Source organism: Eupeodes corollae, chromosome 1 (assembly GCF_945859685.1).
Source record: "Eupeodes corollae chromosome 1, idEupCoro1.1, whole genome shotgun sequence".
Classification (NCBI taxonomy): Eukaryota; Metazoa; Arthropoda; class Insecta; order Diptera; family Syrphidae; genus Eupeodes; species Eupeodes corollae.
In genome coordinates, this window is record NC_079147.1 from 113,333,125 (window position 1) to 113,358,749 (window position 25,625).

The following is a 25,625-nucleotide window of genomic DNA, read 5'->3' on the forward strand; positions in this document are numbered from 1 at the left end:
CAAGGACAAAACGTCACATAAGTTGTCTAAAAACCTACTTAGTTGTAAAAGGAATTTTGTTTTACCTTTCGAAATAATTGGCTATAGATTCCTAGAAACTCTGCAAGTTTTAAGAGCTGCCCTAATGCTGTTAGCGATTTCAATGAAACTTTAGTGGATCATATACCTGCTCTATTGACCTGTATATCATTAATACCATATGGCTTGGGCTGAATATTGATACGCTTTTGACCAATTTGTCTGCCTTTTCATTCCCTCAATGTCAAAGTGCACAGGGACCGAACAGAGATCCCTACGGCATTGATATGGAATTAATTGATGCTTGGCTGTTGATAAATATGTCTATAAGCATTTGTTTTCCCAGTTGTGGGAAGAAAGATCCTAAGCGACTCCCTCCCCCATGTTTTGGAACGATCCGTAGATACGAATATGTACATTATTTATCTCTATGACCCTGTCTTCCATGCAGTCCTCCCTCGTGGAAATTTCTTATTGTGATACTGGGTTTAAATCTATGTATGTCTGTTCGAGTTCCAATGCCTATAATGTCTTAATAGTGTTCTTTATGTTCCTGTGACCAAAGGAAAAGCTTTTTCAATTATTACACTGTACTAGATTCAATGGGCTTTTGACCGCCGTTTCCTTTACGAATATATCGAGAGGGGCTAGCGAGAGCAATGTCTGCAGACCTGCAGTTAGAGTAGTCATAATGGCATTTTTCGTACCTATACAATACATGCAATTCTTTGAATTTTTAAGATTGGTAACCCTTTTAAGTTCTGGCCACCATACCAAACATGCGTATATTAATATTGGCATGTATGAGTATTAACGGTTCTATTTTTGTATATTAACAATGGCAGTATATATCAAAATAATGGTTTCAAGAGGCTGGATCCCATCTCCTACCAAAATGTATAGAATGCAACTAGGGCTGTTCTCTCTCTTCCTTTGATGTTTTCCTTCCAGTTTAATTTACAATCGAGTACCAGTCCAAGATATTTTCCGTACCAGCAATGTGTAGGGAAGCAGTTGGGCAGTCCATAATTGAAATAACGCTTAAGATGATTTTCCAAAATTGAGATCAACTTCCAGCTGCTCCAAAATTCAACTTACGATAACACGACACTGCGTATGGTTCTGGGTTCGTTGGTTTTTTTTTAATTGACACAGGCCTCAATCACGACGAAAAATTTGCCATATTGTAGTCTGCAACATGCCAAGTTCTTGTGACATGCGACGAAATGACTGCCTCGGATTCTACTGCACTCGTGTTGTCCGTGTTGGAGCACCAATTTTAATAATAAAGTTTTATCATTTGCACGTTTTGCTCAACCCTGCAAATTGTAAATTTGAGGTGAATTTCAATATTTGAGGAAACGCAGGTCGTGAGGTTCAGAGCTTTTCTCGTTTTTAAATTTTGCACGTAAGTGACCCTTGCACTTTCAAACCATTGGTTTAATCATTCGTTCAACGTTTGATAAAATTGGATTGAAGAAAATCAATATTTGTACGGACTTCTAGTTTTGAACATTCTCCTACAATGATTATAACTAAAAGGTTTACTTGATTTTCTTACAGAAATTGTTCTTAAGCATTATCAATTATGTTACCACAAATAACATTATTTTATTTACTTACAGGCACATCCGACAAAAAAGCTTTGAAGCTCATTGCAGTTACAACGATTGCCATTCAAGGAAATGGCGTCAGCACAGGATCTGAGCTGGCTTAGAAGGAGTACATTTCTCTTCTCTCTTCTATACTTTATAGCTACAGCTGAGGGTATTAAACAAGGTAAGTTTTATTAAAGTAAATTAAATGTTATCAATATTTTATTAGTTCATAATTAATTAGTTATTTAACTATTTTAATAAGCTACAACTTAAGACTTAAAAAAAAAGTTTAGCAGTTAAAAATATATTCAAATTTTTACTAAGGAATTTTAACGTTAAACTGCAAACTTTTAGGAAGACATAAATAACTTAATTGTGGTTAACTATATTAGATTCTGAATAATACTTTAAAAACAAATTTGATTCATGTTTATGTAATTGTTTTCGGAAATTATTTTTACGTGCGCCATATCAAAACTACAGTCGATTCCCTCTGAGTCAAATTTCTTTCTAACTCGAACAAATTCTTTATATTCGTAGACTACATATTTGCCTTTAAGTCTATTTTTTTAGAGATGTTCATTATTTGTTTGGAAGGAAATGCATTCTTTTTGTGAGGGAAATTCTTGTTAAATTATGGCCAGAAGAAAAATAAATACATTAAATCTTTTTACAAATATTAGTTTCATTGAAGAAATTCCTGAAGAAAATTGCTAAAGAAGAACGTTTTCAAGAGTAATCTTTCAGGTGCAATTTTTTCTGTTGATGATAATAAAGGCAATGAATAGAAACAACAGTTTTTAGATGTTAGACAAAGAGTTAAATCAGACGACAGTTTTAATGTCGATGATTTCTTTACAAATGTTTGCCGACACGTGCCTTGGCTTTGTAAGGGGAAAAATATTTTTGCGGGAAGCTCAGTAGAGAAAGAGTAGATTGCCTTATGGAGTCCAACATAACATCCTAAAAAAAATTAAGCTCTTATTCATCGGGTAGATCAAAAAGCATTGCTTTTTTAATAAAATATAAAAATAACTTTGTAAACTTCAGCCAATATGATATATCAATCAAAAATTACTTTTTTTAAATAATTTTGTTGAGATACTAATGAATTAACGAGCCAAAGAGGTTAGAAGCTTTTGTTTATTTATTAAATTAACTTTTAGTTATTGTAGTCGGTCAAATTTGTCGAATTTAAATATTTGTATTATTTCATATAAACTCGAGGCCCAAAAGATTCCAATTAAAAAAAGAAACTGAAAAAAAAAATATTTATCACCTCAAAAATAGTATGAACAAAAAATGATTTTATTTCCACAACAATTTTTTGCAACGAAGAATAATGTTTTTAACATCTGGTAAAATTTTGAGAAAAATCGAATTGACAGTTTTTTTTACAGAAAAAATTAAAACCTAAAAAAATAACAAAAGTTGGTAAACAATGATGTTCGACTTAAATATCTTTTCAAAAATTGGAGATATTGGCTTCAAATTAGTTTTATATTATAAGAAATACTTTTTTAACATTCAACATTCTATAAAAGATTGAGCAAAATCGAATTGAGGGTTTCTTACAAAAAATAAAAACCTAAAAAAAGCATTACTAAAAGTTCGTAAATATTGATTTTCGACTTAAATATATTTTCAAAAATTAAAAATATCGGCTTCAAACTTATTTTATCTTACAGAAAATATTTTTTTCGACATTCAGTTTATAATTATTAAAATCTACACAAAATTGGAAAACATTTATGTCCGGTTTTCGATATCTCGTGAATGAAGACATTAACTTCAAATTAATTTTCATCCAATTTCTATTTGTTAATACAAGGAATAAAAAGTTTTAAGAAATGCCAAACAAAATTGGTAAAAATAGGTTTTCGACTTAAAATCCCGTTAGCTAAAATATATCTTGAAATCAAACAATTTTATCATATGCAAACTATAGTTGGTAATTTTTTTTTTTAATAATTCAACTGACACCATTTTTAACAAAAGATAAAAACCTACAAAACTTTTAAGAAAGACACGTCGACAGACGGGATGGCAAGTAATCAGTTTGGGTCGCATCCCAGCCTCTTTTCATCTTTTGAATTCAGTAATTTATTTTTATATTCAATAAAAAAAAAAAAACAAAAATCTTCTTAACTTAACGAATTTTTTTTAATTTTCTTTATTATGACATTCCGTGAAAGTTTGTCTTAGAGAGAGTCGACTGTATATGGCAAGTATTCGTACAAAAATTGTACCTAAGATTTGAAAGAAGTCAAAAAGTGGGTCCCCCGATTCTGGAAGTCTGCCTGTCTGTATGTCCTAGCCCCTACAGCGCAAAACATTGGGTCCATTGAGTTCAAACTTGGAAATTAAGGTTTTAAAGAAATTAGCTCAAGGTACTGTTTTAATTTTATTTGTCGAGACTAAAAATAAATGGGACCATTTTTTGATCAAAAATTCAAATTTTCTCAAAAAAAAACCGGTATATTTTTTTAAATTTTCTCTAACCTTTGATTTGCTAATTGAATGGCATTTAATTTTTTGAATAAAAACTTTTTTAATTTTTAAATATAAGTATTTTTTGTAAACAGAGTCTTTGAATACACGAGCAAGATCGTGCGAACCAGTACACTTATTTGTATCGTAAAATGTTAAAAACAAATAAATTAAACTTGCATACTTTTCTTAACCATAAAATATCTGTTCTTATCTGTAAAACTACTTTCAAGTCATGACGTTAATCATTCACATTTATTTGACACATAAATATTTTGATTGAAAGAAATTGTCTTAAGTCCTCCTTCGGCTTTTAATGGTCTTTTGAAAAGAGTTTTTTTTATTCATTCTTAAAATACTTCGATCTACGAATTATTAATACCTAATTGCATCGAACTTTTTTAAATGCACACGGTTGGTTATAAACAATAGTGACTTCCCAAGGCCAAGAATGATGGTAGACATTTAATAAAGAATTTATCCGATTTTCTGAACCATTTATCCTGCAATATATCTTATTAACAATTGTATGCATCTGTTGGTACGATCATGTCAGTTCCATCACCATTAATAACATAATTTCCAAATGAATACCATCTAAACGATCTATACATACCTTCGAGCATATAATGAGTTCATAAAAATGATGACTAAACTATGACATGAGTCTCGTCTTCCATGGGTTCAAGGTAATGTCCTTTTTATTGAAGATACGACATGGTATTGGTTTATTTTGTTATACTTCTTGATATACCTAATAAAGGCAGAGCAAGAATAATTTTTCTCGTTTTGATAAAATCGGATAATGATTAAAAAAAATTTAACTCAATTTTATATTCCTTATCCATGCCTGTGGCACATATCCATATAAAATCCTTTTAATGGATGCCGTAAGAAAAATAACTAACCATCTATAATGAGTATGAGGTGCCACATCCACTCGGGTTTTATTTTAAGCAAAATGTTTATTTTTCCATTTTGTTAAGAAAAAAATATGTAGGAATTTGCATAATCTTATTTTTGTGGAGATAAAAATAGGAACGCAAGTTATTTAAACATTGTGTCATACATATACTATATAAAGAGACTTCAACATAGTATCAATTTAATTCCTTATCCTTCTAGCTGATCTTTTTTATATATGCGCAAAGTATGTTAAATTATGCACTTTTATCTTTAAATTGACGTATATAGAGTTTGCTCATATAAATTTGGCGAATGGGTCAGAAGATTCAAGGTACCTTCAATATGATCAAGTTTAATTATGATTAACATAGTTAAGATAAAATTATCGAATTAAAGTTTATGCTTCTTTCCATACAATGAGTTATAGCTGTAGAAGGAAAGGTTTTGTTATATTAAAATTATAAAGTTGATTTTGATATGGAAATAAAATTATTGGCATTAAAAACATTATCTACAAAGAAAGATTTTATTATTTATTTAAATCAAATAGATTTAACTAAAGTAGTATAGAACGCAACATGAGTGTATGGGTCAGAAAAGTCAATTGAATTTTTTTGTATGAATTCTGAAAATAACAAAACATTTTTAATGTCAATATTAAGTAGTTTGAAGTCCATTTGAATTTTAAAGCAAGCGATGCCCCCCTCCCCTGGGAGATTATTTTTTATTTTTTTGCTAGGAACTTCCTTGAATTCAAAATTATCGTTTTGCGTTAATGGATATGACTCCCATTATATTTTTAATTATTTATTTTTTATACATGAAAACAAAAATTTATATTTTACTTCCCTGAACTTTGTTTGCCATTATTACTTTTAACAGAGGACTGGACGAAGAACCAGGGCCGGATTTAGAGGTCCAGAGGCCTCGGGCCAAGCGGAGGCCCCCTCACCAAAATTATTTTAAAAATAAAGTAAACCATTTTTTTTCCATCGAGTTTTTCGATAAATAATTTATTGTGAAACGAAGTAGATTCCTTTAGTCTTGAACAAACACATTTAAATATAAACAGAAAAAAGAATTATATAAAATTAAATTTTGAGGTTAACGAACGGAACCTTTCGACCTTTTTTCGCCGAAAAATCGTTGATGTTTTCGTTGAAATTCAGTTCTTGGAGTACATCGTTTTCAACGCTCAAGAGAGAAAGCTACGATAGAAGATTTTGTGCCATCGTGGTTCGAAGCCTATTTTTTATCATTTTCATTTTTAAAAATGAGCGCTCTGCAGTGCGATTTGTTACCATCAAAACTAAATACAGTTTTCAATGCAATTTTGATGTTTGGGAATGTATCTCTAAAATTTTGATTTTCGGGAATTTGGTAATAAAATAGTTCCGGCGATTAATCTGTTCCATAGTCCTTTTCCTTTTTGTATGAGTCAATCAAAGACACAAATTGAACCAACTCATTACAAAGACTAGGCTCTAAATAATCCGGATACGCTTTCACCAATGCCTTTGTTGCAGCGTGCAAATTTTCAGCAAATTTTCAAATCTCGAAAGTACAGCTTCATAGGCATGCAATCTTTCAGTAAGAGAAACTGATAGCTGCATACAATCTTTCAGTAAGAGAAACTGATAGCTGGTCAATCACTGGGGTGAAGGCGGATACTTTATATTTTCCTTGGGTGACAGTTTTGCGTCTTGTGCTTTCCCCTAATCGAGCGGATTCAGCCTGACATTTCTCGTTCTGGTGCGGGTCCTTGATTGTACATATTCATCAATATGGGTTATTTTTTTGACTGCTTCCTCGTATTTATCAAAATCATTTCGTTTGGATTCCACAAATGATTTCAATGATTCTAGTGCACGCATTGCCGATTCAAGAGTCGTTTTCGGGTCTTGCAACATCTTGTCTGTAGCGCTGAATCGCTCCAAGTCATTGTTCTAAAATGCTACAAACAAAGCGGTTTCCAGACCACTCATCTTCTGTAGAAGGTGCGTTGCTTCATTCCTCACGATGTCTTTTTGCTCTTTATTGAAAGATATGCTGGTTAGAGCTTCTTTGATTTCCGAATAGCCGTTGACTAAGGCTTTCGTAGCTTTAGAGCGACGAGGCCAACGAGTTTTGGCCGCTTTCCTTCTCCCATAATTTCTCAATCAGAATTCGGTGCCACTCTGGACAGGCTGTAAAAAACGTGTACAAATGTGCACGAAATCAAAGAATTAAACAGCCGATGGACAAATTACCAAATAGTGAATAATAATTGATTTTATCAAGAATTGAAGAACACCAATTCTTCGTATACAGCAATTAATTTATATGTGCATATATTATATAAGAAACAAAATTGTCGAGACACGGAATCAATTACCCAACCACTCCCTCAAGATGAGTAGTGAATTAGAACTCCTTCTTATAAGGGCCATTTGAGATTTTGTTATTTCACTGATTGCCTGATTGGAGTGAACAAATAAAGATCAATAATTTCTGTTATTTAAGATTAATATAATAAAATAATCATGTATGTACAATGTACTGTAGGTTGTAGGTATAGGTAAAAGAGCAAAAAAAATACATATCAAAGGAAAAGATGTTTACTAGTGTTTATTATTTGGAATTTGAAACAAACATTTTCCGAAGTCTCTGTTGTGGAGCCCCTCGTTTGTGTAGACCCCGGGGCTTCAGCCCCGGTTGCCCTCCCCTCAATCCAGCCCTGCCGAGAATATAAAATGAATCGGAAATTCAGCCCTTTTCCAATAACGCAGCAAAGAATTAAATAATAATTCATATTGAAGACACCATAGTTTGTTCTGCTGTATACAGAGAAGGTTTATGCGATTTTGTCTTTGTATTTCATGTTCCAAAGATCTTCTTGAATTAATGAACAGTCTTTTGTAGAACTTATATTTTGATGATTTTATAATATATATTTTTATTATTAATTAATAAATTAATTATTTTATTGTTGCCGTTAAACCATTTACAATTAGGGACCTAAATGGCTCCATTGCGGAACACCAGAGATGACGCAAATTTACAGCAGAGTGATAATTTCCAAATGTAATACTATACATTCTATTGTTATTCACATTAAACAAAATGATCATTAAATACTAAAGAATTAAATTTTGTTAACAACTTATCGTAGGTCTTACTAAAATCAATACATAGTCTGCTTGCTTCTTATGTTCAAAAGAAGCCTCTCCGACTATAGCAAATAATTGATTCACAATTAAAAGATAAGATAAGACATTACTATAATAGACTTCAGTTTAGGAATAACAGACATTTTAGCGATCGGTTAGTAATTCATGATATCGTTTTTAGACCATTTTTACAAAATAGGTATAATAAAAATAAACGATTCCGTCCGTCTGTCTTTATGTCCTAGCCCCTACAATCTCAAACCATTGAGCCGATTGATTTCAAACTTAAAAAATTAAGTTTTTAAGCTGGTTGGCGTTAGCCATTTTTTATCTTCCCATAGAAGTTATTGTAATGCGTCCGATTTGTAAAATTGAAAATTTTGACATTTCTCGATTTTTCAAGGTCCCTAGAGTCGAAATAAAAGATTTTTAGAAAGATGTCTGTCAGTGCGTGTGTACGTACATTCGTACTACCCTATGAACGTACGTTCACGACGTTTTATTTGTCGTCCATAGCTCAAGAACTAGAAGAGATATCGACTTCAAATACATTTTGTATATAGGTACAGATAATAAAGCAGAAAGATGCAGAAAGGACTCTCAAGAAAATTGCGTCGGTGGTTTTTTTACAATCAAATCAAATCAAATGGGGTGGCGCAACAGTCCGTTGTGAACCAGGGCCTAGTGACTTACAACTCTCAGCCATTGCTGTTTGGGAGTACTGTTGTCAGGAATGGAAAGGACCTACAATTTTAGGCCGAATCCGAACGGCTAGTTTGAGAAAGCACTTTTTTCATGACAAGAATTACTCTTGAAGGATTTGTCAATTCCTCGCAAGAGCAGTACCCGCGAAATTTTTTTTTTTTAATTAAGGTGGCACAGGCAGGGATTCAACCCAAGACCCCTTGCATGACAGCCCAACGCACTAACCGTCACGCTACGGGTACTACCGGTTTTTACCATAGCAGTTTAAAAAAAGGTGAACATTTTGTCTAACCCTAAATATCTTTTCTTAACTTGGCTTCTTTCAATAAAAAAATATATTTTTGCATTGATCCATTTGCATTGACCCCCATAGAACTATAATTTTGTTTTTAAATTTTCTCATTAACTCATGAACCGATTTTAATTTAAATAATATTTGCACAAGTCTAAATAATATTTGATAACATTTTTGTTTTAAAAATTAAAATAATATTATTTTTTTTTCAAAATCCGATATCGCGAAAACGGATGAACATTTTCTTATGAAAATAAAATATAAATATCAAACAATTAAAAAACTGTAGTACAAAATTATTGCAAATTTATGGAAGTTGGTGTGCGGAGATATAGTTCAATATTACTTTGGAACGTAATTTTGTTTTGTAGCTTATAAACTTATCAAGGACAATGTAGATTCCGAATTCTTATAAAACTTTACTGGATTTGACAACAGGATGCCGTTATGCAACTTTCTGAGTTTATAAATTTAAATTGTTAACAAATGTAAGCTTCGCAATAAATTTCGATTGAATTTTGCATTTATGTTCTTAATCACCAAAAGGCATTTCAAACGATTCTACCATTACCATTAAACGTATAGAACAAATATAACCTAATCCAGATACAAAAAAAATAGTTGAATAAACAAATTCAATTATCGAAAGTCAGAACAAAAATTAATTTCCTGTTGAATTAAGAACGTGTATTTAATTTTGTATCTTGTTCTATTAAATATTTACACCAACTCAATGTACAACAATAATATTATTTTGACAACAAGTACAACAACATTTGACAACACTCAATCAATAAATAATCCCACCTGACCACCGCTATGATAGCTGGTGGCGCTGGCTGATGGCTGCTTGAATAACGATACCCATTATTAAACACTTGTTCACATTTCTGTTTGTTATAAAAAGCCGTTGTGATGCGAATCCAACTCCACTATACCGACCGACCAAACGCTGCACCTCTCTGCTGGGGGAGCAACAATTTGTAAAATGATTTATGCCATGTTATTATAAATCGTGTTCCATGAATTAAAGGTTGGTAATAGTGTGAAGTATAAAGCCCTCAGTTTCACCACCACGTTCGTGCAAAACCAATCGAGGAACAAGTTTATCCAACCAGCATCATCATCTGGCTACCATGCGCCAACCACAGAAGTAGGTATTATAAGCTGGACGCATGGATTGATTGATTATTTATGTATGTTCAATCGAGTTATCTTATAGCTTTATGCAATTTAGATAAGTTATCTTTTAAAAAGTGGTTTAAGATAAGGCTCGTTTAATCTTTAGGAAAAAGTGAAAATCAGAGAGACTATGAATGGAAGCTTTCTCCGTCGCATTGTATTTTGGTTCTTAGGACCTGTAACACTAACAATAAAGGAAATAAGAAAGAGTGAACCTTCTTTCAATCAATCCTAAATCACAATTTTTTTTTTGAAAATCCTAAGCTCACCCACTTAGTAGCTCTATTTACTTTTGTCATAATCTATGCTTCTGCACCATTTGCTTTCTAAGCCCAAAAAACAGCGCCGAGCTAAGCTTGACCCATTTTTGACGCATCTGCCTCAATACTTACTAAATCCCTATTGACATCACGCTGAGTTCTTCTGATTATGTCAATGTCATCAGCATATGCCAGTAATTGTACGGACTTTTGAAATATAGTGCACCTAGTGTTAAAGCAAGAGCTTTGCACTTTCTCTTTAATTACGATGTTAAGGAAATCTTATGACAGCGCACCACCTTGTCTAAAGCTTTTTTTGACATCGGAGGGTTCTGTTAAGTTGTTTCCAACCTTTATGCAGCTGAGCTTTGCGTGCCTGTTGTTTGGCAGCATTTGACTGTTAACATTGCTCTTCTAACCAGGGGTTTCTTGTTGGTGGCTACTTAAAACCTAGCTCGTCAGAAGCGGTTCCTCTGATTGCATCTTGACAATGTTGCCACTGGTTCTCGATAGATTGTGTTAGCCGCATCCAAACAAGCGTTGTTGATTTTCTCGGTAGCAGTCACTATAGTAAATATCACATCCTCCTTTTGAACGGCTCATCCCATCGCATTTCCTGGATGGCGGTGATATCTGCTTTAAAGGAGCCTATAAAAAATCAGATTTAGTAGTTTTTGAATGTCAAGATAACTCTTAAACTTGGATAAAGTTCAACGAACAAACCTTAGTTTTCTACAAATGGTGTCAAAAGTTAATCTTCTTTGACATTTGTCAAGACTAAACAAATAGAAAATACGTGTTAAAAAACCAAAAGTATTTTTTATATAACAAATGTAAATCCGTTACTAAAATCCGTTATACATTTTTGGATCAACGTTCATATATATTTTATTAATAATCCAAACCAAGCGCATGCGACCTCCATGAACATTTATTATCTTCGGCATCATAAGTTAACCACAAACACAAATGTACAAAAATAGAAAAATTGACATTTAATTTTATGGAAGCTATAACAAACCTAGGAACCTTATACATGGCATTCTTGTAGGGACAACAAACAAGAAATAAACAGGTTGCAAGTTCTTGTGTCTCTTCGGATGACACTCAAAGTTCCTTTGCTCAGGATTAAAAATATAAAAAAAGATAAACTTCTGATTTCACTAAGAAGATTCAGTCAAGTTAACCATCAAATTGCAAATGAATGTAACATTGATTGCATGGTTGATGTTTTTGTGTTGGCAAGACATCTTTGCTGATACAACCATCTCTTCGCAATCCGCAAGGTGAAGGTCATAATCAAGTGCAATTTGTAATCCCTGAATGCCTTATGTGGTTTTGCAGATATACCTACTGCATGATGCCCCCCAGAGCGATTGAAGTAGCAAGAGTGAAAAACTTAATTATGGAATTTAAAACCTAACTACGATTTATAAATGAAGATGCCAAGCTGAATGGTAAGACGCAGTCTTGGCATTTAATTAAGAAGTAGCAACTATCCATCAAAAGCTATATGAACGAACATAGACATGCGTTTCTAGACAGCGATAGAAGAATGCTGTGGAACTTTTTTATTTAAGACCGCATTTTATGACGACTCGAAATGATGAATGAGGAAAACAGAAGTGAACATTAGATGGAAAAAAAAGAAGCAGTAATAAATGTCCTTTTTAAACTTGTACCTCTTGTTGCTTGCAATGACTGTGAACTATTTTTAGTTTTATCTCCATTCTCTTAGGAGTGATTTTTTATTTGATAACATATATCAAGGCAGATTTTTGCAACAGACCCTTGAAATAGGAATGCGTACCTACTGCTGGTTGAATAAATTAAACATACAAAGTCTTAATGCTTAAAAGGCATGACTCTTGACTTCTGGTGTGCCAAGAAGCAAGTTTTTAATTATGGATGAGTCATTAAGGTATTAAAATTTCAATTCAATTGGAAGTTGAAAAATTATAGATATTTAAATAAATTAAGCTAAATAATATGCGCACTGATTGAAAACAGTGGATTAGGACCTTAGTACGCTATCTTATTATCTCAATGCCCATCTTAACTTTAAACAAATTAAAAACAATGAACTAAAATCTTAAATTGAATTCATAAATTAAAATTAATTTTATAGTTTGTCTGCTAGTTGAATTTTATTACACTCGTACTGGTTAATAGGACACGAGTGATTTCATTACTATATACAAAAATTGTATTATGTATTTTTTCTTTGCAGATGAAATTCAATTCAACTGTCCCAGCGAAGGATTATTTGCCGATGAAACCGATTGTCAATTGTACTATAGATGTGAAGAAAAGAGCGACCAAGAAGAACGCTTCATCAAACCATACGAGCTAAAATGCAAAGATGGTACGATATTTTCAAAGGTACTGAGAATATGTGTCCCTCCTATGATAGCTGGACGCACAGAATGCTTAAATTACATGAACGAAGTCGATAACGAGAATGATATGATGACTGTAGCTTCACCAATGCAGCGACTTGGTGTTGGCCTTAATGGTGTTTCGATAATTTCAATGTCAACATCATCATCGAGGTCATTGGCTGATGGATCCGATGATCCTTTGCCATGTGAAGATGATGGATTCCTTTCAGATCCTGATGATTGTACGGTGTTTTATAGATGTATTTCACACAGAAGGGGTTTTAATAAAATTGGATTCCGTTGTGCCGAAGGAACAGCGTGGGATGAATCTTTGCAGTCATGTAATCATATTGCAGATGTTCGTGCCGGTGGTGGTTGCTTGAGGTTAGATGATGATGATAAACTTACCAAAGATCACTCATCTTGGTCAAATTCTACAAGTAGCAATTCAACATCTTCTTCAAGTTCATCTTCGTCATCAACAGTCAACAATCAGTCATCATCTTCTTCATCCTCAACTGAGAGCTCATCAAGTAGTCATCAATCATCCTCATCTTCAACAAGCGGCAACAACAATCAATCATCCTCGAACCAATCTTCTGCAAACAATCAAACATCATCAAATACGGGTGGTGGACAAAATTCCACAAATAATCAGTCAGGCTCTTCGAGCCAACAGAGTTCATCTAGTAGTGGGGGTAATCACAATGCTTCAAACAACCAATCCGGATCTTCCAACCAACAGAGTTCATCTAGTAGTGGTAGCAACCAAAATACTTCACACAACCAATCCGGATCTTCCAACCAACAGAGTTCAAACAGCCAGTCCGGATCTTCGAACCAACAAGGTTCGTCTAATAGTGGTGGTAGTAATCAAAACACTTCCAACAGTCAATCAGGATCATCGAGCCAGCAGAGTTCTTCGAATAATGGTAGCAATCAAAATGGTTCAAGTAGCCAGTCAGGATCATCTAACCAACAAAATGCCACAAACAACCAGACCGAATCTTCCAACCAACAGAATTCATCTAGCGGAAACACTCAATCTGGTTCATCAAGCATTAATAATGCTTCAAACCAGAATTCAAACAATCAATCCAACTCATCATCATCAAACAATCAATCAAACCAAAACCAAAATGCATCTAACACTGGAACTAGTCAGGCTGCTAACAATCAATCCAATTCATCGACTAATCAAAGCTCTAACAATAGCAATCAAAACAATTCATCGAGCAGTCAAAATTCTTCGAATAACCAATCAAATTCATCAAGTAATCAAAATACCTCATCAAATAACACTAATCTAGAATCATCAAGTAGTGAAACTTCAGATGTTATCGGAACGCCAGTTGGTAACTGTGAAATGGACGATACTTATTTGGCTGATGCCAAAAATTGCACAAAGTTTTATAAGTGTGTTGATGATGGAAATGGGGGATTTGATGTTGTTCCATTCACTTGTGGTCCTGGTACTGTATGGGATGCAGGCTCTAAGGGATGTATTCACCCCAACTCCGAACAAGCTAACAAATGTGGAATGTCGGGAAACGAGTCAGAAGGTCAATCATCAAGCAATCAGTCTTCAAATAATCAGTCTTCCAGTAATTCGAGTTCAACAAACAATCAATCGAATTCTTCTAACCAGGGGTCATCTAACCAATCAGAAAATCAAGGTTCTCAAAATAACCAAGGCAATCAACAATCCAGTAGTCAAGGATCAAACAACAATCAGAATCCAAACAATCAACAATCCTCGGGAAACAGTCAAAACTCATCACAAAATCAATCCAACAGTAGCAATCAGCAATCATCAAGTTCATCACAAAATCAATCAGGTTCTTCAAATTCTCAAAGCTCTAATCAGACTGCCGATAACCCGGCTGGTGAATGTCTAGCTGAGAGCACCTATCTTGCTGACAAATATGACTGTGTTAAGTTTTATAGATGTGTTAGTAATGGTAAAGGAGGGTATGATACAGTTCCTTTCAAGTGTGGACCAGGAACTGTTTGGGATGCAGCAGCAGAAGCATGCGATCATCCAACCCAAAATCAATCGGATCAATGTGCTGTAATGGCTGCATCGAATACTGAAAATAATTCTGGTGCTAATAATAATCAGTCCGGAAGCAACCAGTCATCAAGCAATAACCAATCATCCAGTGGTTCGCAGGGATCAAGCACTAATAATAATAATAATAATGAATCTTCTAGTTCGAATAACCAGTCATCTAGCAACAATCAATCAACCTCAAATTCCAACAATAATCAAGGATCAAATAATAATCAGTCATCTGGTTCAAATTCATCTAACAACGAGTCACAGTCATCAAGCAATAATCAAGGATCCAGCACCAGTCAAAATTCGAATAACAACCAAGCATCTAATAACAATCAATCTTCAGGTTCAAGTTCCAATACCCAATCACAGGGTTCAAGTAATAATCAGGGAAACAACAACAATGAGTCCACAAGTAACAACCAATCATCGAACTCTAGTTCTAACAATCAGGAATCTAGTGGAAACCAACAATCGGGAAATAACCAATCTTCTAGTTCAAGCAATCAGTCATCCAATAATCAATCATCAAGTTCATCAAACAATCAATCTTCAGGAAATTCATCCAATAACCAATCACAAGGTTCAAATAATAACCAGGGATCGGACAACAACCAGTCATCAAGCAGCAATCAATCATCAAGTAACAATCAGTCAACAAGCGGCAATCAAACTCAAGGTAGTTCAAATAATAACCAAGGATCTAATAACAATGAGTCATCAGAAAACAATCAATCATCAACCTCAAGTTCTAACAACCAGGGATCTAACGTAAGCAACAACCAGTCGTCAAGTTCTGGTAATCAGTCATCTAATAATCAGTCTCAAGGATCAAATAGCAATCAAGAATCATCCAACAATCAATCTTCAGGAAGTTCATCCAATAACCAATCACAAGGTTCCAACAGTAACCAAGGATCTTCAAGTTCATCAAACAATGAATCTGCAGGAAGTTCATCAAATAACCAATCCCAAGGTTCTAACAGCAACCAAGGATCGTCAAGTTCAACAAACAATGAATCTGCAGGAAGTTCATCCAGTAACCAATCACAAGGATCCAACAGTAACCAAGGATCGTCAAGTTCATCAAACAATGAATCTGCAGGAAGTTCATCAAATAACCAATCCCAAGGTTCTAACAGCAACCAAGGATCGTCAAGTTCAACAAACAATGAATCTTCAGGAAGTTCATCAAATAACCAGTCAGGAGGTTCCAACAGTAATCAAGGATCATCAAGTTCAAACAATCAATCTTCAGGAAGTTCTTCAAACAACCAGTCACAAGGTTCAAACAATAACCAAGGATCATCAAGTTCAAACAATCAATCTTCAGGCAGTTCATCAAATAACCAGTCCCAAGGTTCAAACAGTAACCAAGGATCATCAAGTTCATCAAACAATCAATCTTCGGGAAGTTCATCCAATAACCAATCGCAAGGTTCTAACAGTAACCAAGGATCTTCAAGTTCATCAAACAATCAATCTTCAGGGAGTTCATCCAATAACCAGTCCCAAGGTTCAAACAATAACCAAGGATCATCAAATTCAAACAATCAATCTTCAGGAAGTTCATCAAATAACCAATCCCAAGGTTCCAATAGTAACCAAGGGTCGTCAAGTTCAAACAACCAATCTTCAGGAAGTTCATCCAATAACCAGTCCCAAGGTTCTAACAATAACCAAGGATCATCAAATTCAAACAATCAATCTTCAGGAAGTTCATCAAATAACCAGTCGCAAGGTTCCAACAGTAACCAAGGATCTTCAAGTTCATCAAACAATCAATCTTCAGGAAGCTCATCAAATAACCAGTCTCAAGGTTCCAACAGTAACCAAGGATCATCAAGTTCATCAAACAATCAATCCTCAGGAAGTTCATCCAATAACCAGTCGCAGGGTTCCAACAGCAACCAAGGATCATCGAGTTCAAACAATCAATCTTCAGGAAGCTCTTCCAATAACCAGTCCCAAGGTTCCAACAGTAACCAAGGATCATCAAGTTCATCAAACAATCAATCTTCAGGAAGTTCATCAAATAACCAGTCTCAAGGTTCCAATAATAACCAAGGATCATCAAGTTCATCAAACAATCAATCCTCAGGAAGTTCATCCAATAACCAGTCGCAGGGTTCCAACAGTAACCAAGGATCATCGAGTTCAAACAATCAATCTTCAGGAAGTTCTTCAAACAACCAGTCACAAGGTTCAAACAATAACCAAGGATCATCGAGTTCAAACAATCAATCTTCAGGAAGTTCATCCAATAACCAGTCCCAAGGTTCAAACAGCAACCAAGGATCATCAAGTTCATCTTCTAATCAAAGTTCTTCAAACAACCAATCTTCTACTGGCAACGAAAATAATTCATCGAATAATCAGCAGCAGGCTGGGTCATTGGGATCTGATGGAAAATGCAAGCAGGAAGGATTCATAGGAGATGATACCGACTGTTCAAAGTTCTATCGATGTGTCAGCAATGGCAAAGATGGATTTGAAAAGTATTCATTTTCCTGCGGTGGAGGAACAGTATGGGATGAATCTTCAAATGCTTGTAACCATAAATGGGCAGTAACTGGAAAATGTGGTACAGCCACAAGCCAACCATCAGGTGGTAACCAATCATCAAACAACAACCAAGGTTCGAGCAGTAATCAGTCATCAAGTAGTAACCAATCATCATCATCGAATAATAATAATCAAGGCTCCAACTCGAATAACCAATCATCAAGCAACAATCAGGGCTCGAATAATAATCAAAGCTCTAACAACAATCAATCATCCACCACCGGACAGGGTTCTAACAATACACAATCGTCATCGGGTGCCAACCAATCTTCAAACAATAACCAAGTATCGAACAATAATCAATCTTCCAGCACTCAGGGCCAGGGATCATCTTCAAACTCTCAATCATCCAATAACAACCAGAGTTCAGGATCTGGATCTGGTAAGTTTTTATATCATTAAAGAACGCTATAGGTAAACAAATTTAACTTTTTTTTGTATTTAATTTCAGAAACAACTTCAAAGCCAATTGATGCACCTCCAACAAGCAGTACAGTTGGACCACCTGCTGGGCAAAATGGAGTATGTCAACGTGAAGGTTTTATGGGACATGAATCGAACTGTGCCAAATTTTACCGATGCGTCAACAACGACAAAGGAGGATATCAGCGGTATGAGTTTGACTGTGGCAAGGGAACAGTATGGGATGCCTCAATTGAGAGCTGTAACTATCCTTGGGCTGTGCATAATGAGAAATGTGGACAAGCGGCGCCACAACAACCAGGATCTCAATCTTCAGGGCAATCACCAACATCTCAACCTGCAACATCACGTCCCCCTCAAACACAACCCACAACATCTAAGAAACCGATGACATCAACGGAGGAATCCAAAGATCCATCACCATCATCGTCTTCAACATCAAAACCAACGCATCCTCCTGCTCAGCAGAGCACAACACAAAAGCCAACTGTAGGAAATGGAAGCATTGAAACTAGTTCATCTACTCAAAAGCCTTCATCAAATGTCGTCTGTCAAAATGAAGGCTTCATTGGAGATCCCAACGATTGTGCTAAGTTCTACAGGTGTGTAGATAATGGAAAGGGTGGCTTTAACCAATATGAATTCAAGTGTGGTGATGAAACAGTTTGGGACAATGAGCTACAGATTTGTAATCATGAAAGCTCTACATGTGGTTCTGGCACAACTGGACAAAATCCAGTTACTGAAAACCCATCCCCACAAAAGCCAACGACACAACAATCAATATCACAACAGTCAACCACACAGCAACCAACTACACAAGATCCAAATAATCAACCAACAACTACACAACAACCATTGACGGAACAACCAACTTCACAACAACCAACAACGGAACAGCCATCTACACAACAGCCATCGACTGGAAGCTACACTACAACAGAGGCTTCGCAAACAACAACTACATATAAGCCAACAACTGAATCAGAAAAGGTTCCTGAAAGTTCTACAACAATTCAACCAAGTTCTACAGATTTTCCAACAGATCCTCACGCGACATCAAAACCAACCTCTGGGGTATCTTGTAGTAAGGAAGGATACATGGGTGATTCTGAAGACTGCCAGAAATTTTATAGATGTGTTGACAATGGCCAAGGTGGCTTCCATAGATATGAATTCAGCTGCGGTAATGGAACGGTTTGGGACGAAGGCGTTCAAACATGTAACTATCCAGAAGTCGTAGAGAAACCAACGTGCAAGTCGATGTCCCCTGCATCTAAACCTCAAGAAACTACAACTAGTATATATGAAACAACCTCACCAAAAGAATCAACCACAACTACTCAATACCCAACAACCACCACTGATCAAGTGACATCAACCCCGCATTATACAACCACAACGATACAATCAGAAACTTCGACAAATTATCCAACAACTTCTTCATTTAAACCAACAACTCAAGAAGTTACAAGTTCAGGTTACTCGACTACGGAAGGTTCGACCACAGATACAACAATAATGCCAACTTCTGGAACGGAAGAAAAGGTTCCCAATTTACCGCCAGGTACTGAATGCTCAGGTGAAGGCTTCATGGCGGATCCTAATGACTGCAAGAAGTTCTACCGATGCGTAATTGAAGGTGACAAGGGACTCATTCGTCACGAATTCGAATGCGGCAACGGTACTGGCTGGAGTGAAGATCAACAAACTTGTGACTTTATGGAGAATATTGAAAGATGCGCTGGTCAAATAAGCTCCACAGATTACCCATCGACTAATCCTGATTCCACTACAAATAACTATGGAACAACGACAACAAGCATCCCAATAACCACAATAACACCAGAAGAACAAACAACTACAACACAAAATTCTCCAACCACAACGACAACTGATATTACTGAACCCTCCACAACTTTCTATCCCACGTCTCCCGGTTCCGAAACAATTACGACAACTATTTCTACAACTGGCATGGAGACTTCAACCAATCCCTCGGAGATGACGTCTTCTCCACCAAATATCAATTGCACAAAAGAAGGTTTCTTCCCTGATCCAAAAAATTGTTCTAAATATTACAGATGCGTTGATTCAGACCAAAATGGAAAATATACCATATATAGCTTCAGCTGTCCAAATGGAACTGTCTGGGATACATCAGTTGATACATGTAATTACGCCGATCAAGTGTCTGGACAGTGTTCATCTGGAAGTACATCAAAACCCGGAACATCAACTGATCAGCCAGAAAGCACTAGTACCATAAGCAGCGAACAAACTACAGAAACTACTACTTTGTATCCATCTTCTATGACAACTACAACAGAAGCACAGGAAAGTACAACAATAGGTAAGTTTTTTGACCACATTCACGGCTTTTAGTTTTTATCACCTTTTTGCAATTTTTTCAAAAAGGCAAAGAAGAACCAATACACCCAAACAAACCAGGAACAACAACCGAAATTCCACCAACTGAAATCACAACCACAACCACTAATGCACCAACAACTGAGACTACCCAAGTTCCAACTACTAATGAACCACCAATCACTGGATCCACAGAAAACATTCCCCCTACTAAACCACCAACTAACAATGGAAGCTCACCTTGTCCATCGACAAACTCCGATCAGGGGCTGTTTGTCTGTCCAACTGGCTTCAGAAGACATCCAAAGAGCTGTGATATGTTCTACCAGTGTACGAACAAACCAGACAGCTACGACTTTGGGGTAGTGGTATTTAAATGTCCAAATGGAACAGTTTATGATGAAAGTCAAAACCTTTGTAATACTCCATCAAAAATGGAAGAACAATGCCAGAGTTCGTTGCTTAGATCTTCATTCTACGAGGACGAAATTAAACGAAGAAATATGGTAGGTATCTGCAGTAAAAATAAAAAAATCCCGTGTTAAAGGAAGCCATTTCAAACGAATATGCCTTGTGAAAAGTCTTGATATAAAAAGTAATTTGCTGAAGTATAAGGACGGTAGAGGTCTTTGGTTAAAAGTCGTAGCAAAGTGCACGTTATCTCGACCGTTTGGACCCTCTACGAAATTGAACCATTTTAGCTTAAGTATACACGATTAGAAAATCTTCAAAAATTAGCCGAACTGTCAAAAATTTTCTAATATCATCCAATTATCCAAATATTAGGCTACTTTTTGGTAGAAAATCTTCTTAAATTTCCTGATAATTTTGTATCTTCCAATTAATAATTGACCATGTTCAAACAACATATGGGTTTTCATTTGCAGTCAACTGTAGTTTTTGAACGTAACTTTTGTCCAAGCCAACTAGATAACTTTTTAAATGTTATACATTTTAAACTAAGAACTTTTCTTCACTAACCGCATATTCAAACGACTTACAATTAGGGCAAGTTTCTAGTTTCTGCCAAAAAATTACCTTCCAATTAACGCATCTTTAATAGGAAGTTGACTAAAAAGTTAGTCAAGAAAAATCTCCCTAACTATCAAGTCAAGTCTACTTTTGTCAAAATGACAGTTGATAATGTTTTTTCATTCAACTGAAAGCTGAACTTTATTATTATTATTTTATGTTTTCTGTAAAAGGATTCCTTGTCAATTTTGAAAAGTAATAAGTAATTATTTTCTTACAATAAAAAAAATACAAATCGTGATAGACTTGTAGCTTGCCTGAGGAGTGTTTTGTAGACAATAATCTGCTTGGTAGCATTTGTCCTATGAGCTCAAAATAGAGGTTTGTGAAGTTAAGTACTAAATTTGAAATTTATGACACTTGAAAAATTAACTAGTTGCCTTGGTCAAAATTTAAGTTCAAAGAATGAAGTTGACTGCAAATGAAGTTCTTATGTTGTATTAACCTGACTAATATTTTTCGACAAACGACAAATTTATTTTAGAAGTAAAAACAACAAGTCATGCGTCTCATCCTTTTTTAATTTTTTGTTTATATAACTTCTTTTTCGTTATTTTGCCAAACTTTTGCTTAATACAAAAAATTTTATATTTAGAAGAGTGAACACGATTTAAAGAATTTCGCCAATTTTTTGATAGAAAATTTTCCGACGATTGACTGACAATTTTTTTTCTGTCACTCTTGACAGATAAAATTGTGTGTTTACAAGGTTCACAGAAAATTGGTTAAATTTTTCAGCGAAAAATCTGTCAATATTGGAAGAGCTTCGAATCTAGTATACTTAGCTTTACACTGTTAAACCCAGGAACGCGTGTAATCCAATAAATTTCTTCACAATCCACAGTAAGATTAAATATCCCTTTAAGACTTTTAGCCTTTAGAGCCTTAAATATTTTTCCTACAACAAGTGCCAACAATCTGAAACAGAAAATAAATGTTCTTTAAATTTTAATCTACATATGTTGAAAATCAAAAATTTTAAAACATGACTTCTCGCTTTAACACACATTTAAGATTATCTTTTGGGTTCCATCCAAATAAGTTTTAGCTATTTTTGGCTAATTACCTTAGAAACATATATAAATTCGCACATTGTAGACGAACTCATTTGACATGTTCTTATTGGATCACTAATCCAAACCAAATTACAACCTACTCTATGTAACAAACTTTCAGATTAAGGAAATAATAGTTCCTTAAACTCCATTAACTTCGGCATATTACTTCGCAGTTCGCACACACAACACAATATTCGTCCATTAGTTACATATCTCTTATACCTACTTCCTTCCACTTTATCACAATCGTACACATTCCCGAATCAATTATTTTAAATAGCTACCAACTAATGCCTTGAATTACCATCCAACAGGTCGAAGTGAAATCATCAACACCCCTTTGCCCCAGCGAAGGGCATTTTGCCCTTAACGACGACAACTGCGGACCTATGTTCATCAAATGTGGCCGCTCTCTGGAAACTAACCGAATGGAAGGACAAATTTATCGTTGTCCTGAAGGATTCGCATATTGGTCCGTCAGTCGTCGATGCGAACGCACACAAAAATTAATTAATTGCAATACTAGGCGCTATGACGTCAACAGTGCAATTCCTGTCGAATGGATAAATATTGGCAACCGTCGACGAAGCCTTCGGATATAAGACTTATAGTTTATAGTTTGATAATTAGCTTAGGTGTCTGCAACAAATCTCACCGAATGTCCTTGATGCTACATACTCATATGTACATACATATGTATATATAGTTGCTGCTGTCGTGAACGATTCGGCAAACTTAATTAGCTGAAATTTGCGATGGCAGCAAGTAATTTGCAATAAGTGCATTCATAAGACACCTATTAGCTTCAAATAGAAACGCATTAAATTCCCACTTAGATTTACATACCTATAGATTTATATAAATACTCCTTTATAGCTAGCATCTCAGGTGTAATTTGAAATTATTGTGGATCTACATAATGTAGTCCTTGTAGCAATATACATATTGTTTTCAAAATGGGAGCTGGAATTTCGGGATGAACAACTTTAAGTTAAAATGGTGAAGGATTTTATATAATTTTATTTGCATTTAATAGTTTCATTATTTAACTTTATTAAATTGAATTTTAATTTGCATAGTACTCATAGTAAACAAATAAAGTGTTCTTTAATAAATAAAAATTAGCAAATTTATAGGTTAAGCAATTATACTCAAGAGAAGAGCATTAAGTTTGTATGTTTTTAGATTGTAGATATTTAATAGATTGAAATGAGTAGATACTTTATTTTGGGTATGAAAGACTTTTTTACGAAATGCTTTTGAAACTTATTTAGCTTTAAGACAACTATAATACAGATATTTATTTTAAGAAAATTAAAAAATCATGCCATATATGTACTTATGAATGCAAAACTTTAAATAAAATGTATGTATTCGAAAAAAACGTTCTTGTTTTAATTATTACGATTAAGTTTCCCTCCAATTTGAAAAACTTTTTTAAAAACATCGGACGATATAAGAGACTAAAAGCTTAGAAAAGTTTCAAGTATTTTTGATATCTAAGGTATTCCACATCCGCGAAGTACGGCTAACGAACTAATATCTGTACTTGACAATACGACCAAAGTTGGGCTCAAGGGTATATTGATGAGGATTCCTAGAAGCGCGAGTATTACGGTTGAACTGTTTTTATGTTTTATTTCATCAACATTTTAAAACTAGAAAAAATGCTTTAAAAAATTAGAGCAAATTTCAAAAATTTGAAACAAAATTCTTAATGGCTCTATAAGGGTGCTATAAGTTAATCCATTATCTTAAATGGATAATAAATAGCAATAGCTTAATCTAAAACCAAGAAAATTAAAAAAAAACTTGGTATCGTTATCATTTTGTATAAAACTGAGCTACTTAAGCTACTTAAAACAAACTAAAACCAAAAATACTACTTAAAATTACTTACAACTACTTTAAAACTTCTAAAAAACTGGAACAGCCACAGTAAGCTTTTCAGTTTTTTTTTTGTGTTCTTTTATAATTTTGTTTTAAATAATGTCCCTAACCTAATCTTTAAACCTATACAAGCCAGCCAAGACCAAACGCCCTAGACAACTTTAAATGACATTCTCAATTTGAAACCACCTAAACTGGTTCTCCTGCTTCCCCCTATCTCTTCGGTTCCTATTGAAAACAGTCTTACTGAACCGAAAGCGCTCAGCTCTGTCCAGTGTGACGACGAACGTCTCGACTTAAATGAAGTCGCCTATCTACAGTTTTGCGGCTGACGTGGTAGATTAGCGGAACCGCCTCTCTATCCTGTATCAGCCCTCTATTGTCTAAATTGAGGAAAGCTTCGAGCGGAATGTTGCCACTTAAACGTGCACTTTCGTCTCTTATTGTTGGGGTAGTAAGCCCCAAAAATTAAGCTGTTAGTCGGCGACATAACTCTCGAATTTGAGTTGTAGCAACGTTGAACAATACAGGGCACCCATAGGCAATCATCGTCCGGATAAGGGCCATTTAGCAAATCACCTTCAACCTGCTGCTTAAAAGTAACCGTTTTGTCAAACAAAGGCTCCCCTAGATCTGGCCAGAGCAGCATTTATACATATGTCTGTCGAAATACAAGTACTGATTCAAGCAGATGCCAAGGTACTTTACTACACTTTTATTCGAAAGTGGCTGTCGATTTGGTCCAACGATCACTAGATTTGTCCACAGCGGAGTCCTAAACAGAAAAGCTTCGCATTTCTGAAAGTAGATTTTCAACTTTCAGTCATATATTGTCGAAGTCACCCTGTAAAAGTGTTTAACTTTACATACTTCTCTCCAAGTTACCCAGACAAGCACCCTTATATTGCCTTTTAGATCAGAAACAAGCTTAAACGCCGCATGAATAGTGTCATGTCCCGCCTCGAAGCCGAACTGATTATCCGGATTATGTCCACAGCTTCCTGAGGTAAATGTCGTAGTACAATGTTGGATACACCATCGAAACTTGCTGACTTCTTTTTTTTAATCAATCGAAGATTTGCTGGAGCTCTATCTTCGTGACTAATAGGGTATTATCCCCGTTTTGCTCGACGATGGTGGCATATGCCAAGTTTTCGTCATTGAACCTGGTAAGTTACGCAGGTAGAAGTAGTGCTGCAGGGCTCTATTCTTCAGGTCGTGATTAGGGCGAATGCTACAATTCG

At 35.0% G+C, this 25,625-nt stretch overlaps 1 protein-coding gene across 1 annotated transcript; it reads left to right on the forward strand.

Annotated features, from left to right (window-relative positions):
* The first annotated feature begins 1,703 nt into the window (after positions 1 to 1,703).
* Positions 1,704 to 23,854, forward strand: LOC129942889 (putative uncharacterized protein DDB_G0282133). The gene is made up of 5 exons (XM_056052012.1): positions 1,704 to 1,797; positions 12,834 to 17,990; positions 18,060 to 20,384; positions 20,450 to 20,907; positions 22,806 to 23,854. The coding sequence occupies exons 1-5, from the start codon at positions 1,704 to 1,706 to the stop codon at positions 23,091 to 23,093; spliced, it is 8,322 nt and encodes a 2,773-aa protein (XP_055907987.1). The 3' UTR covers positions 23,094 to 23,854.
* Positions 23,855 to 25,625: the final 1,771 nt, after the last annotated feature.

Excerpts from the sequence above, each read along its gene's own strand:
- LOC129942889 (XM_056052012.1), top strand. The coding sequence starts at position 1,704 with ATGGCGTCAGCACAGGATCTGAGCTGGCTTAGAAGGAGTACATTTCTC. Across the intron at positions 17,991-18,059 it reads GAGTTCAGGATCTGGATCTG|AAACAACTTCAAAGCCAATT; the intron begins GTAAGTTTTTAT and ends ATTTAATTTCAG. Across the intron at positions 20,385-20,449 it reads ACAGGAAAGTACAACAATAG|GCAAAGAAGAACCAATACAC; the intron begins GTAAGTTTTTTG and ends TTTTTCAAAAAG.